Source organism: Homarus americanus, unplaced genomic scaffold (genome assembly GCF_018991925.1).
Source record: "Homarus americanus isolate GMGI-L3 unplaced genomic scaffold, GMGI_Hamer_2.0 scaffold19318, whole genome shotgun sequence".
Classification (NCBI taxonomy): domain Eukaryota; kingdom Metazoa; phylum Arthropoda; class Malacostraca; order Decapoda; family Nephropidae; genus Homarus; species Homarus americanus.
In genome coordinates, this window is record NW_024732238.1 from 3,472,772 (window position 1) to 3,487,862 (window position 15,091).

The window sequence follows — 15,091 nt, forward strand, 5'->3', positions numbered from 1 at the left end:
TATTTCTATTACGCGATTTTCTATAACACGATATTTTACAAGAACACAATTATCGCGTTATAGCAGAACTACCTGTACTGTGATAATACATTAAACACATTATCCAACACTGGCATTTACTGATATATTTTTCGTGATATGTAATATAAAACATTGAAATACGCAATTAGGTTAGGCTAGACTAAAGATATCTTTGTAGATCCTATTTTGTGTGTAGAAGTGAGATAGTCAAAAGAGAGACACGATGTCTAACTCCATCTGGAAGCTGTGTTGAAGCTCCTGTGTTAGCAGAGCGAGTACCAGGGTACACCAGGGTGCGTGACCCTCAAGGCAGTAATAACTTCAGAGTGATGGAGCCAAGTCAGACTGTATTGTTGCCAGCCAAACCTGTATGTGTCAGTATGGACGGATTATAGTGGTGGTAACAATATCAGGTTTTGTACTTAAAGGCAGAGTAAGGAGTACTAAGATTGCCTGTGTTTGTTATGGGTGTTAAGTGGTTCAGCTGTACCCACTGCTGATATGTGATGATGGGCTATCCCTGCCAGTTCTAATACAATAGGGTGATCCTATAGCGTGCGGTTCACAGATATCTTTAGTTTAACCTAACCTAACCAGACCTAAACTAACCTAACCTGATCTAACCTAACGTGACCTAACCTAAGCTGAGCTAACCTAACGTGACTTAACCTAAATATCTTGTAGACCGCAGACTATAGTTGCACTTACAATAGTGTGCTAATTACTTAGCAGTGCTATAATATTTTTGTGAGAATGGTCGCCACCATTCTCGTGTTTCTGTTGTAGAGTATACCAGCTCCAGGGTAATACTGTAAACTGTATAATTACAGTTTACAATACAGTGTACCAAAAAGCCTAAGACAATAAAAACAAGACTGTGAGTTACGTATTATACCTGTATAATCTTATCATGTGACTAACAGATAACGAAAACAAAATGAATAACAACACCTGGCAAACCTCACACTGCCATTATAAGCATAACATGACCTTTACAATGTCAGTATAATTATAAATACGAGTAAGACAATATTATAGTACACTAATCATTCGTTCATTACATAACCTTTTAATCAAATAAAACGACTTTATTGACTGTTACATCTCACAAATTGTCACAATTTCATTCACGCCATTTATCGAATTTCATTAGCATAAGAGGAAAGACTGCTTGACCATTGTTGATATTTTTTATTCGATATCCGGCCCACTGTTGAATCAAGTCACCAAAGATGAACCTTCCATAGCATTATTACTAATTTCATATTCGTGTCCAAAACTGTTACGTTAAGTAGGTAGATCGTGGATTTGCAGGTGTAATCTAATGAACATCAAACAACCAAAAGTTGGCCACACGTCAACCAGTTGCAAGTCATTTGGCAGGTGAACTCATCTGCATTAATTTAGACATATTGATCACGAATCTTATTACTCACACTTACCTGACTGACAGAAGGCACTGCTAGATTGTCCCATATCCCAAATGGGACAGTAACCGCACCAAGACGAAGGAAAAGTACAGGATGAGTCTTTCTTTATCACTAATATGGCTGTCGTCTGTTATGGTCGGTGGGCGCCATCTGTTGGCCACGCACCTCACTACACCTGTAAACAAACATCAGCTGGTATTGCGTCAACACAACAGGGACTGTGATCCATTGGCCTTCATGACCGTTTATCTCTGTAGTAGAACATCCAATGTGTGTCACTCGTAGGGTGTTTTAAGACACTAGTAATTCGTGGACTGTCTAAAACTAGCCTGGTTCAGATCACAGCTGGCTGGTGGAGGGGAGGACACTAATACTGTAGCTCTCGAGTGTTTTACGTCTCACCCTCAGTGTCCACGTGAATGCAGTATGGCAGCTGGTCCAGTTCTTGATTCGCTTTATACAAGTAGATGTGAGATTCTGTATTCCACATTTGTTATTTTATCCATAGTTACACAAACAGATATGAAGTTATTTACTTCGGAATTGTTATTTTATTTGTTACTTATTAACGTACATTTCATTTTAAAATTTCACGACAATATTGTCTTCTAATTCTGTTTATTTATTTTTCTTCTAAATTTATGTATGTACTAACTGTGACTTACTGCATTACGAAAAGAAAATAACTTAGAGACAACTAACACACCAGAGGATTCCCTGTGGTCAATTTACAGTTCGTTGGAGTGTGTTCATGTTGAGAAAAGCAGAATAATTTGGTCACATCAGGGTTTCAAAGATAGCAGAATATTGTTTACGGGAAAGTGTTTGTGGAATTGCATAAAGATGTCATTTCAAGTGTTTTTGTGGGCATAGATATCACTGTCATGATAATTATAACCCCTGAAATTTAAACGAGTACAGTAGTTCCGTTGTATTAGGAGATGCAGTTCCCCCAACACACCTGAATTATTGTAATGTACCTGTTTAAGTTCAAAGTTGTCAAAACAGTGAGATATTGAGGCTCAAAGACTTACAATAAACATCTTTCCACACAAACACACACTCATACCAAAAAACTGTTTCATACCAACATTGAAGAACAGATATTGTGTCTTTATGTGATACTGTTTATTATTTTCATCATTTTTGTTGCTGGGTTTTGATATATTTTGTTTAATATTCTCATCTCTAATTATTGGAAATTAATTTATTACTAAGTCTTTTAGATTTAGATTTTTGTAACATTTCATCTGAACAGCATCAAGCTCAAAACTGACATTTTATATTTAAACTTTCATTTCAGTGTTATAAAGTGCGGTATACATTGGTATTTTTCTATTTTCATCAGCCCTGGTAACTGTCGGTGAAGGCTCTTTGACAGCCACTGGAAGTTCTAAATGAACAAGTGTCAGGTAACCATTTCAATTGTGGTATATTTAAACCAACATATAGACCTTTAAACTGCAACATCACTTCTCAGTAGTGCTGTGTGCTGATCAACTGAGTGCAGTGAAAACTTTGATTGCCATGGAAAGTGAAGGTAATATTCAACAAAAAAGCTGAGCTTGCTACATTTTGTCTTTTGATTACTTTGAAATCCTTGATAAAGGTTCTTCACTTGTAGCATGATTATGACACACAATACAGCCTTCTCATTGTTAATTACGGTTATTTTTGAAGCTGAGGCTTCTATTTTCTAATTTGTTTGAACATATATTTTAGAGTTTACAGTGTTTGTGTACAAGCAGTACACACACTGTTAGTTTCCATTTAGTAAAAGTATGGAAATTTTCTGGCCTCATAAATTTGTAATCATTACGTTTGTTTCCCTTGTACCTCTGGTGATGAAGGGTCCCCATACCTCTTCCCTACATACTAGTACAGTTTTCCATCTAGTTCCGACTCAAAAATTTAATGAGAAGGTTGTGATTTCCACACACGGAAGACCCCACAAAGTTCCTTGTTTGGTAAATCTTCTTATGAGTTTGCATCATTCAGCTTTATGAATGCCAATATTGACTGATTTGCTGAAAAAAAAAATGAAGTCTGCACTGATATAGTTTCTGGCCAGATTTTGTCACTTTATATTCTCCATTACAGGAGTGAATGTACAATATGTTAAAAGTATTTTTATACATTATTCAAACTGTCTCTTTCAGACATGAAAAAACACCAAGTTTTGCTTTGCCCAATCTGTCTTATGATAAGACATACAGTAATGAAAATTATCTTTGAAAGGAGAATGGAGGGGAGGTTCTTGGATAAACAACAATGAAATTGATTCTTTGCCAAACTTTTAGATGGATTAAAAAACACACATGCAGTTTTATAAACCAGTGGCCAAATGGTCAAAACTGTAATGAACATTTAAAATTTGTTTCTCTGTTCTGTAAACAGAAGAACTATTCTTTGCTATGTATGCCTTAAAATTTATTTATATCTCCCTTCATTGTTCATGACAGAAATTCACATTGAAGTGTTTTCTGCATTGTACTGCATGTTTGCCAATGTTCCAGGAACTCTAAGTTTTGGTACTTGCAGTGCTTAGGTGATTTGTTCCTCGGGGAAACTTTCAAAGGGAAATTATATACTGTACTGTACTGTACTGTACTCTCTCATTTGCTGAAGCTCACATTAGATGCTTCTCGTTTTTTTGTTTGTTTTTTTATAATAAGGCACATACCCATTATAGTCAGGATGCACCTCACTATAATAGTTTGCATTGCTGTGTTTGTTTTTATCGCAATTGGCATAGCATAAAGTACGTACAAGTACAGTAATAAAGTATTGAATAGTACTGTACATACTTGGTTACTTGCCAAGATCTGAGGATGTATTTCAGTTTGTTTCTAAACAGTTTGTCTGTAACTACAGAAAATACTGGTATGTACTGCGAGTTCTTTAAAATAAAATTATGTATACAGTACAGTGTGCTGTACTGTATATACATACTACAGTACATATAGGCTGTACGGTTTTAAATATTACTGTACAATGCAGAAATTTGTGTACAGTACTCTATATAGATTAGAAGATTATCTTGCATAAGTAACCTTTACAATATGCTGCAGTTCAGTGTTTTCTGAACTGTAATTTGATAAATGGCAAAAAGGATAAGCTATTATGAAACCCAGTAAGATCATGATAGATGATCCAGTGCTGCAATAAAGTCCTTGTTAAGAAGTAAAGAATATCAGGAACCAGGCAATGTTTCTTTACAAACAACATAATTATCAGTAGTACAGGGGCTCTCCTACTTATTAACGACTTACGTTTCCGAGACTTGTCCTAAAGTCAATAAGTCCGGCTTTACTCATGAAAATACCGAACATTTTGTAAAAATTAAAAAAGTAAGGATATACAGTACAGTACTGTACAGCTGTATCCTGATAATAAATACATAAAGCATATTACTCTTCAGCCTTTAGCAGTACAGTGATATCCCCATTAGCCGTAATAATTGGTGCAGAGCTCTTCCGGAGACGAGAGATTTCTGGGTAATGAAACAGCTCTTTCAAACCCGGAAAAATCGCACATCCTTGGAATTCTTCGGGGTATTGGGAAAATTTATCAGAATTTTCCAGAATTACTCATTATTGCCTCCTCGAAAACTCGTTCACAGACCAAGAATGGAGAAAGTTTCCCAGAAAAAGTCAAGAGCCAATTTTAATTCAGGTATTGGAGAGTTCCGGCTAATGGGGATTCCAGCTGACCGAGATATTACAGCTTATATTGTAGTATAATATAGTACGAATTTTATCAGCAATACAGTACATGGACAAGTTTGTTTATATCCCTGATAGTTTGTAAGTTGAATGTCAAATAAATTTTTCAGCACGTACAGGTATACGGAGTAATCGTTTTCATGATCATTTGTTTTATTGTGATGAACCTTTGTCTTATACAGTACAGTAATGTATAATGTTCTTCATGAAGAATACTAGTTGTATTAGTAAACTCTGAAGAGAATGATATGTATCATCAATTATTTTTATTTTTTTATTAATTCTCTGTTCTTATTACTTTACAGTACAGTATTGAAAATGTGACATTTACCTTTTTGAAGAATGTTATGGTCTTACATAGTGCTGTTGGTGAATGTTTTATGGATTTGTAACCTTTACAAGAATATAAAGCCTTACTGATAATATATTACTCATTTTGTATGTAATACACTACAGTACTGTATATACGTAGTTGTAATATGTACAGTATAGTGTCTTTAACCGTCTTGAGAGTTCATCGTTAAATAAATGTTTTATCATCAGTGACTCCATATATTTGCAGGGATCCAGATGTTTCCCTTACACAATGCAGTTGCATCACGAAATTTCAAGGAGGTTCAGAACTTAGTAGCTGAAGGACATGACATAAATGAGCAACATTTTGATCGTGTCACACCACTTCACATGGCCTGTCTTACAGGGGATGTCGAGATTACAGATTTCCTCCTGCAGAAGGGAGCATGGGTGAGTAAAGCTCATTATGTAGTTCAGTTGAACTCAGTTTATGATCTCAGTAGTTAAATCAATTAAGTTAAAGTGCATTACAGAGCTGCTGCTAGATAGGCAACCAATATAATGTCACCTTGTACAAAACAATATTGTAGTAGATGGTTAATAGAATCATCCTCACTTCTTGGATGTTGAGCCAGCTAGCAATACCTTTTATAAGAAACACTTATTCGTTTCTTATGTAAAATCCCATTCTACTAAAGGAGCCTGTGTTACCCATCTTTTAGTCGTGTCCAAACAACTATTATCAAATATGCCTTAGATAAATACATTTGCTGAGTTTTGGGTAATCAGTATTACAGGTATGAATATATTTCCATACAAACTGTTTAAATAGAATTAACTCTATATAAATATTTGGCAGTTCACTGATATAAACAGTGTGGTAGATACAAAATGAGAATACATAGAAGTACTTTTTTTGATAATTAGTATATATGCAATACTTTGTCAGAGGAATTTTTTTAAGTGAAAACCAAAAACAAGATATGGTATAAGAGTATACAAGTTATTAAAATGTAGATAAATTCACTGGTGATGGATATATCCTTAGCCGTCTTGTGCCACACAGATGACATTATTTTGTAAAGGAAGTCAACTGCATTAGTTCAGGTGGATACAGTTCTGTGAAGTATGTCAACATACAATAAACTGTACTGTTGGACATAGTGACTAGACTATGTTGTATTTTTTGTCCAGATACATTTGGTGCACAATTTATTCAGATTAAAGTCTTAAATAATTGAACAATGAACTAAGCCCAACCCACATATGGTATTTTCAACATCTGTCACTGAAGTTGATTGCATGCTGGTCACTAAATGAATTATTGTACACTACCACAATGGTGTACTATTCAACTTTTTTTTTTAATACAATGGACAGCGAACGACAAAATTATCTTCCCAGTTTTGGAAAAAATGTATCACAATACTTGAGCCTTCCGACACTCTCTGGGAAATTCTTGAACAGTTGGTGGGTTTGGAGAGGACTGACCCTGAGTTTCCAGGGCATCTCTGCTGTCCATTTATCATGATTGAAATACAGTACAGTACAGAATATCATTTACCATATTAACCACTTTGGGACGTTTTGAACCATGATATGCTTCATGTTCCATCATTGTGGTGATATAACTCCCTTAGTGACCAGCTGCCAGGTAACGTGTGCGACCTATGATGGTTGCTAAGAAACCCCAAAATGGGCAGAGCTTGATCAATGGGTCAGATGTTCTCACTTATACTGAGTACATGATCTCGGCCAAGAATAAAGATGATGTTATGATCACAGGCATGTACTGTAATGCATTTTATAATGTTTTGTTTTCTTCAGCTTGCAGTAAGTGCATTAACCACTTCATCCTGAAATCATCAGAGGTATTGTGTGAATGTTTGTGGTTCATCCAAATCAATCCTGCATTAGTATCTAAAATTCCTTTCACACAACAGTAACTGTAAGTGTTTTGTATATACCCTGTACTATATATTATAACAATATAGATCATATATCTGTTACCCTGTTGTTGGTAAAGTTTAAAAAAATTGTACACAGTACAGGACAGGGTGCCTTTACATTACTGTACCAATATTTTAAATGTTTATGTACTTGAATTCATGTAAATTATCTTATATTGTATCCAGAACTGTTGCTGTAGGTAATGTATTGTAATATTAAAACCGAGTTGATGTCAAAAGTTTTTGATATTTATGTTTAACAAAAGAATATCATAAGAAATTTACTAACCAAATGAATGTGGTGAGTCGGAAAGGGAGTCATTGGATATCACTGAAGATATTATAAAGTACCGTTCAGCATTATTTTTATTAAAATTTTTTGTGGAAAACTCTGTACTGTCCTGTATAGTAAAGAAAAGAGTTACAGATGTAATAAAGGTATGCACACTGATCGGATGCTAATAATTGTTGTTGAGAAGAAGTCAAACAAGAGAGAAATAATGCAAGAAAAAGAAACAGGTGATGAAGTTCATAAACATGGTCAAAGGGAAATTATGAAATAAAAAAAACTGCCATTGGTAAAACTGGAATATGTTGATTAGGTTAACAATGAAGGTACAGTACTGTAATATGAATTAAACTTCTGTGAAAAATGTAAATGTGATAGGAAAAGTAGAGCTGTATACTGTAAATCAAACTTAGGTACAAGTATTGAAAAGATCTAGGATGATGGAACAAGTTTGAACAATACAGAAAAATGATACAGTACAATTTAGAAAAATTTTAGCTTTCAGAATGAAGTGATAATTATTTACAAATGAAGAATATTCATTAGGAGAACTGAAAATCCACAGGCACACATAAGTAGACTACTCTACCAGGTTTTTGAAAGTCGGTAAAAGAAAATAATTGACAACAGCTTTAAAGAACACATTAATACCATTATTCCTTCAGCATATTTTCAACCACTCTGTTGTGACATCTTGAGTCTGCTTTTTTATATATCAGTCAGCAGGTTTTAGAAATTGATTTAAATTACTGTAAATGGTGGATAAGTTAGGTCTATGAATAGTATTGTATATAAAGCTATTGGTAGTAGTGCCTTCCCTGTACAGTACTTATTAACCTTTATTTATTCCTAATCAGCAATATTATGTTACAGGTGTGTTGTTTTAAGGCATGTCCTCATGTATAACCCAGAAGTTATTATCCTGTATAGTACTACAAATTCATGTCATGGATTCAACTAAATTTGAATGCTAAATTACAATAAAATAAGTTTTATTTAACTTTAAAGATTGGAAACCCTGATATTTATCTGGATTAATATTAACAGACACTAACACTGCTTGTAACACCAGCACACACTAAAGTGCTTTTTCATACCTGTTCACAGTCATGATACAGTACAGTGAAACTTTCTTAATTTTCTTGATGCTTTCTAGTATGTTTTCTCTTCTTAATATTTGTTTGTTTGCAAATTAAAAGTCCATTATGTATAAGCTTCAGTTTGACAATGAGAAATACACTGCACATTCATTTGCTTTTTTTTTTTTTTTTATAATTTATACCGTGTTTGTAATTGCTTTTTACTAATGGTAACCTCCTGCTTCTGTGAGTTTTTGAAGGGTTCTGGCTTCACTGAGAAAGAAAAACTAATCACTTGAGTCCCAGCTGCTATTTCTTGGTAAACTTTTAGTTCTAACCCAATAAACTAATCTGGTGCATAATGTGAACCACCTAGAGTGGTATGGAATATAGAATGGGATTTTAAGATCATTCCGCCATGCAACAAACTGTTTACTCTGTCAGGGGTAGAGTAATGATATGGTACAAGTAAACTGGTAATTTATTTTAAAGGGAAGTTTTCTTTTAATCATCGCCAGTTTATAGTAGAATCTTATTTTTGTCATTGTTTGACTGAACAAAATGTATCAGACTACAGTATTGTGATTGAGTGAAAAATAAAAGATCAGCATCTTTTTTAAGCAACTCATTTCCTGAATACAGTATATCTGTACAGAGTACACTGTACTAATAGATTATTGACACAAGAATGAAACAGCTTTATATGTACAGATATTTAATATTAATTTATTTGTGTACTGTTTTGTTTGATTAAGTACAGTTTACTATATTCCATTTGTTGCTACCATTTAGCAGTAAGATATAGCTTTTAAAGTATGGTATTGTATTATCTAACATAATTTTTTTTTCTTCAGATTAATGCTCAGAGTATTGATAACAGCACTCCGCTGTGTGATGCATGTGCTAGTGGTAGTGTAGAGTGTGTCAATATGCTACTGAGGCGCGGTGCTATTGTCAATCCACCTCTTCTCCTGTCAACACCCCTACATGAAGCAGCTCTAAGAGGTATACTGTACAGTACCATATGTTATTACATGACTTCACTTGTTCTGAACAAAAGTGATTAATTAAACTTTTTCTTAAAGTTGAACATGAAAGAATCTATAAAGAAAGATGAACCAGACAACAAATTAGCACTTCCTTTTGATACTTTGTCATGTACAGTACTGTAAGTGGCATAGGTGTTGGCATATGTTGAATAGAGTTCTTCAGAATGTATATAGCAGACTGCTTTTAATTTTTTGAAGTGTGTACATAACAGATCATTAACAAAATGGAATTCATACAATGCTTAAATTTAGTCTTCAATATTTTGGGGGTTTTCTATGAGTTAAAACAAATGGCTTTGGTTAACTATTGATATTTTTTGAGGATATGTCCTGAAGTGAAAGGAATTGCTCATTTGAATATATTGTATGTGCAGTATTTGATTTTTTTTCAGGTCACACTGACATTGTTTCTGTCCTCATTATTGCTGGTGCAAAACTGAATGTGAATGACCTTCATTATGGAACGCCACTACATGCTACTTGTTCCATGCAGTCTCCTTCCATAGCCTGCATCAGATACCTCCTTAAATCTGGTAATGTTACATGACAGCTTCTTTCAGTTTGTGCTGTTTTTAGTATGCTAGTTGTCAGCACCATTTGAGAAAATTGTTGCAAGAGAAATATAAAATGTATTTTTATAAACGTAATTCTCCATTTGATTATATATGCCCCACTGATAGTGTTTTGTTTGACCTTATTCTGGTCTGCCAGATTTTTATAAAGAAATTACTGTACAGTACAGAATAATACTCTGGTGGTAAATGCAGTGTTTCTCCATTTTCGAAATCTAATTTGACTTCTGTTATATAATATAGTCGGACCCTATGGGGCTCGATGCTGTCCGACTTATCCATAACCTTCCCCCCCCCCCTCCCCATGTTCTTTCAATCATCATTTTGCTGAAAAATCCCTTCCAAATAAATATTAAAGTTACCAGTATACTTTTACACTGCACTTACTTTTATTGTAGCAAATGAAGCTTGAGGTGGAGGACAAGGAGTGTGAGAAGGTGTTGAGAAAGAAGGTCGCTGATAATTCACAATTTTATTTAGTAATAACATTTAATGTTGATATTTTATGTGTCTTTAATTAGTAAAGGGAAATAATATTGTAAAGGTGTGAAAAAGGTAGCGTGTGTGTTCGACATGGAACATAAACTGTTGTATGGTAATTAATTATTACTTTAATTAGTTCATTGTGTATTACATTGGAATTTCTTATATATATATATATATATGCCATTCATCACCTCGGTACAAAATATTCTTAAGGTATTAGACTTACCGTTTCAGCCCAAAATTAGATTTTGTTCAAAATCTCAGTAAAGGTACTCCTGAGCATGAAGATTTTGAATCTATGGTCCACTATTCGATTGTGGGCTCTCATTCTCTCCTTAATGTTTTGTTCCACGTTTCTTTTATTAATGTTGGGCGATGCACACACTGATGGTGTAAAGTATGAATGACGTCACTATAAATTACTACGTATTTATTATATCTTTAATATCCAGGAGTCATATGTAATATGTTTATTCTTTTAGGTGCCAGTGTCAATGCCATAAAAAATCACACAACTCCACTCCATATCATATGCATGTACAGCAAGAGTGAAGAAGCTGCTCAGTTATTGTTAGCTTATGGTGCTAACGTCTACTTGAAGGACAAGTAAGCTGTGATAAATGTGAATTCACTTACATACTTCAGTATCTTCCTGTGTAATTGGAATGAAAAATATAGCACTTTAAATTATTTTTATTTCCACACAGAAGTATCATGGAATATAGCAACTGTTAAGTTTAAATTTGCTGTGATAGATAATTGAACACAATAACACATGTATCCACTCAGGCATGCATAAACTCATACACACAGGCATGCATATGTACAGTCATGAACTAAAGTCTTGTCACCTTTTCTGCTACTCCACGAACCCCAAGATTCAGACTCGTGAACCTGAAGCAGTAGACATTGAATACGTTGAATATTTCAGATTCAAGAGCCCAGCAGAAGAGGTAACAATACTTTTGTTTACAACTGTACATGCACATACAGTATTGTACAGAAGATTTTTACACATGCAGTATATAGAGCATAATCACAGATGAACTTACCATAGTTTCATCCCTACAGCTTGGGGCGGACTGCACGAGACTTAGCATGGCGTTCTTCAGCGTTGGTAAATCTTCTGGCTGCCCACGAAAGAGATCCACGTCCTTTAACCCAATGTTGTCGTCTTGCCATCCGTTCCTATCTTGGTCCAAGTAGACTTCAATTGATCAATAAATTAGAAGCACCTCGAATTCTGATTGGATTCTTGCAGTAACTCTTGCAACTATGGTTTCAGTAAAAAAAGTAAAAAACAAAATAAAAGAAAGATAAAAAGGTTGATATGTTAGTTGTGTGTCAAATGGAATTCGAGGTGAAATTTTACCAATTGGAACTTCTCATGGCACATTTGAATTTCAAAATAACCCATCCTCTATCAAGGAAGGTTTGAACAAAAGAACAGGCATCATAAGCAGAGGAGTGAAATCCTGTCCAGTGAAACAAGTGAATCTACATTGTACCTCATTCACAATATGTATTTATAATTATATATATATATATATATATATATATATATATATATATATATATATATATATATATATATATATATATATATATATATATATATATATATATATATATATATATATATATATATATGTGTGTGTGTGTGTGATTATTAACTTTGAAATCCAGCATCAATGGAGCTTTATTGCCATTTTTCTACATTAATTTTCAAGCTGTGGTCAGAAATATACAGCTGGACCCTCAGTACTGTGACCCATACTGTGAGGCAAAAGAAGCATATGTTCCTTCCCAACTCAGTCTGTTTGTGATCATGATAGTTGGTTCATATGAAATTATGTTTTAAATTTATTTTTTAAGTAAACCTGCTCAGAACTTGAGTACATAAAGTAGTACGTAACCTTAACTCATAAAATTTTCATGATTCAGTTGTATAAATAAGAACATTTTAGACAGGGAGTGTTGTGGTGTGTGCCAAACTCTACTTCCCTCTAGAAGCCAGCCATATTATTTGTTAGTTTGCTATTAAACTTAATGAAGAAAAATGTGATTTAATTAAGTGTTTAAAGGTCTATTTATTGACAAACTGTTTAAGTAATAAAAGGACAAAGCAATTTAAAAGAAAAAGAAATGTATTGGGTACACTGAGAAGTTGACCACCTCCTCATCCCCACAAGGCCAACACCACTGCCTCACAACCAATCAACTTCTGGAGCACACCACACCACTGTGTTAACCATAATCATGTCATATATGCTGTAGAGTACATTAGCTAGGTTTATTAACAGGTGTTTTCAAACCTGAAGTGCATTTATTTTGTTAGAAAATTCATATACTATACTATACTATATTATATTTGTTTATTGGTACCCATTTTTGATCTTCAGGAATGTGAACCCCCATTTCCTGCAATAGTAAACATTGAAAAAGTTTGATTTGTTAAAGTTTAAGACATATAATACTAATCCTCAAAAATATTTGGAGTATAATGGGGGATTGTTGCTGTATACAGTATTTAGTTATCCCCATAATAGTACAGGCAGTATTCACTTAATATCTTGGATTGAGAGGCAGTACATGATCGGATGTATCCTAATTTTACAAATACAGTATTTTCTCGATTTAACAAACTAATTCCAGCCACCCCTTTCCGTTAAATCAAAATTTCCAGTAAATTAAATTTCCGTTATTTTTCCTCGATTTAGTGAACTAGTTTGTTTATATCTGCTCAGTCTGTGTCCTGCCGCCACTGTGTGCGTTATTCACTGCTACCTCTCGGTCTCTATCTTGGTCAACTAACTACTGTGCTTAGACGTGCCGATAGTCTCTCAGAAGTCTCAGAAAGGAAGTGGTGCAGGGGAAAAAGTCAAAAGAGTGCAGCTATCGATTGGAATTTTTGGGGGGAAATTATAGAAAAATTGAAAACAAACACAGACACCCATTAGTTTAAGGTAAGCCATGAATAATGTTTCTATGTACAGTACATATCATGTGTCTGAGGTGTTTCCGTAGGTGTGAGCATATGAACGGAATTAATCTCTATTTAGCAAACCAGTTCACTAAATCGAGTGAAAAATAATGGAAAAAATTCCTTCCGCTAAATCGAGTTTTTTATATTGGATTTTGTTAAATTTAGAGTTTGTTATACTGTATTAGATTTTGTTAAATCAAAAGTACACTGTACCTCAATTTATCTCTCAGGTGAGTTAGGACAGCTGCTGCCCCCACCACAAACTGACCTCACCGACCACCTCATGCATTATTATCCTTTTGCTGTACAGTATGTTAATAATTCAGTAGTTTGTCCTCAGCACAAGGTGTTAAGGTCATCTATTCCTAAATATTGTAACTCTTCCCCTGGTTAGTGAGAGGTTAGCCATCAATGTTAACTCCTCAGCATATTATTGTTAGTTTAGTGTCATGATCACAGTAGTAAATCATGGTTAACTCAGTTTACAGTTGAAGGATTCATGGATAATCATACGAGTACTGTACTTGCATTCACTAATTCATTGCTGGATGAAATGCTTCTTAATTCAGTCTTTCAATACAGGAATGAATCGCTTTACCTGGCTGACTTCACATTCTCATAATTCTTTTGTATGATTTCATGTGTATTTTCCAAAACATTTGTTCTATTCTTATATTTATATCAGTTTTGTAAGTGTCATTAATTTTAAACATTAAGAATAAGCGTCTTCAGATATATTTTATGTCCTGTTTATTCATGGAAGTGTAATTACTGTATTATAATTATTTTATTTTATTTTATTTTTTATTTATTTATTTATTTTTTTTTTTAGAAAATACTGGGAGAAGTTTCAGAGGCTAGATAAATGTAAATCTTGGAAGGAGAAGGTACTGACAGTGCCATTCTATTTGATAACATTAAGATGAATGACAGTTACAATATATGAATGGGAAATAATTTGTTAGAAAGTTGGGAGGGAATGTAGATAGAAATTAAGTAGATGTTATAGACACAGGGAGGCATGGCATTGCTTAATGTTCCTAAGCAAATAAGAGGGAAAAGGTTTCGTTGAAGGATTAGACATAGGTATCAACAGATGTCAAGTCAAACTGAATTCAACTTTGCTACAGCTGTAATGACACAGGTGCTAGCAGCTAGCAAGTTCAAGGAAGCAAGTTAGGTATAAGGAGTACAGTACATGATCTTAAAAT

At 34.0% G+C, this 15,091-nt stretch overlaps 1 protein-coding gene across 6 annotated transcripts; it reads left to right on the top strand.

Annotated features, from left to right (window-relative positions):
* The first annotated feature begins 1,639 nt into the window (after positions 1–1,639).
* Positions 1,640–12,429, top strand: LOC121868323 (ankyrin repeat and SOCS box protein 13-like). 6 transcript variants are annotated; one of them, XM_042368804.1, is made up of 8 exons: positions 1,644–1,721; positions 2,800–2,991; positions 5,739–5,920; positions 7,298–7,303; positions 9,642–9,792; positions 10,229–10,369; positions 11,377–11,500; positions 11,966–12,429. In XM_042368804.1, exons 2-8 carry the CDS (start codon positions 2,979–2,981, stop codon positions 12,156–12,158), a joined length of 810 nt encoding a protein of 269 aa, XP_042224738.1. In that variant the 5' UTR covers positions 1,644–1,721; positions 2,800–2,978; the 3' UTR covers positions 12,159–12,429. The 6 variants fall into 6 exon arrangements, with proteins under 6 accessions (XP_042224740.1, XP_042224738.1, XP_042224737.1 ...); XM_042368803.1 differs by having other exon boundaries at positions 1,646–1,920; XM_042368805.1 differs by having other exon boundaries at positions 1,646–1,920; positions 2,800–2,863.
* Positions 12,430–15,091: the final 2,662 nt, after the last annotated feature.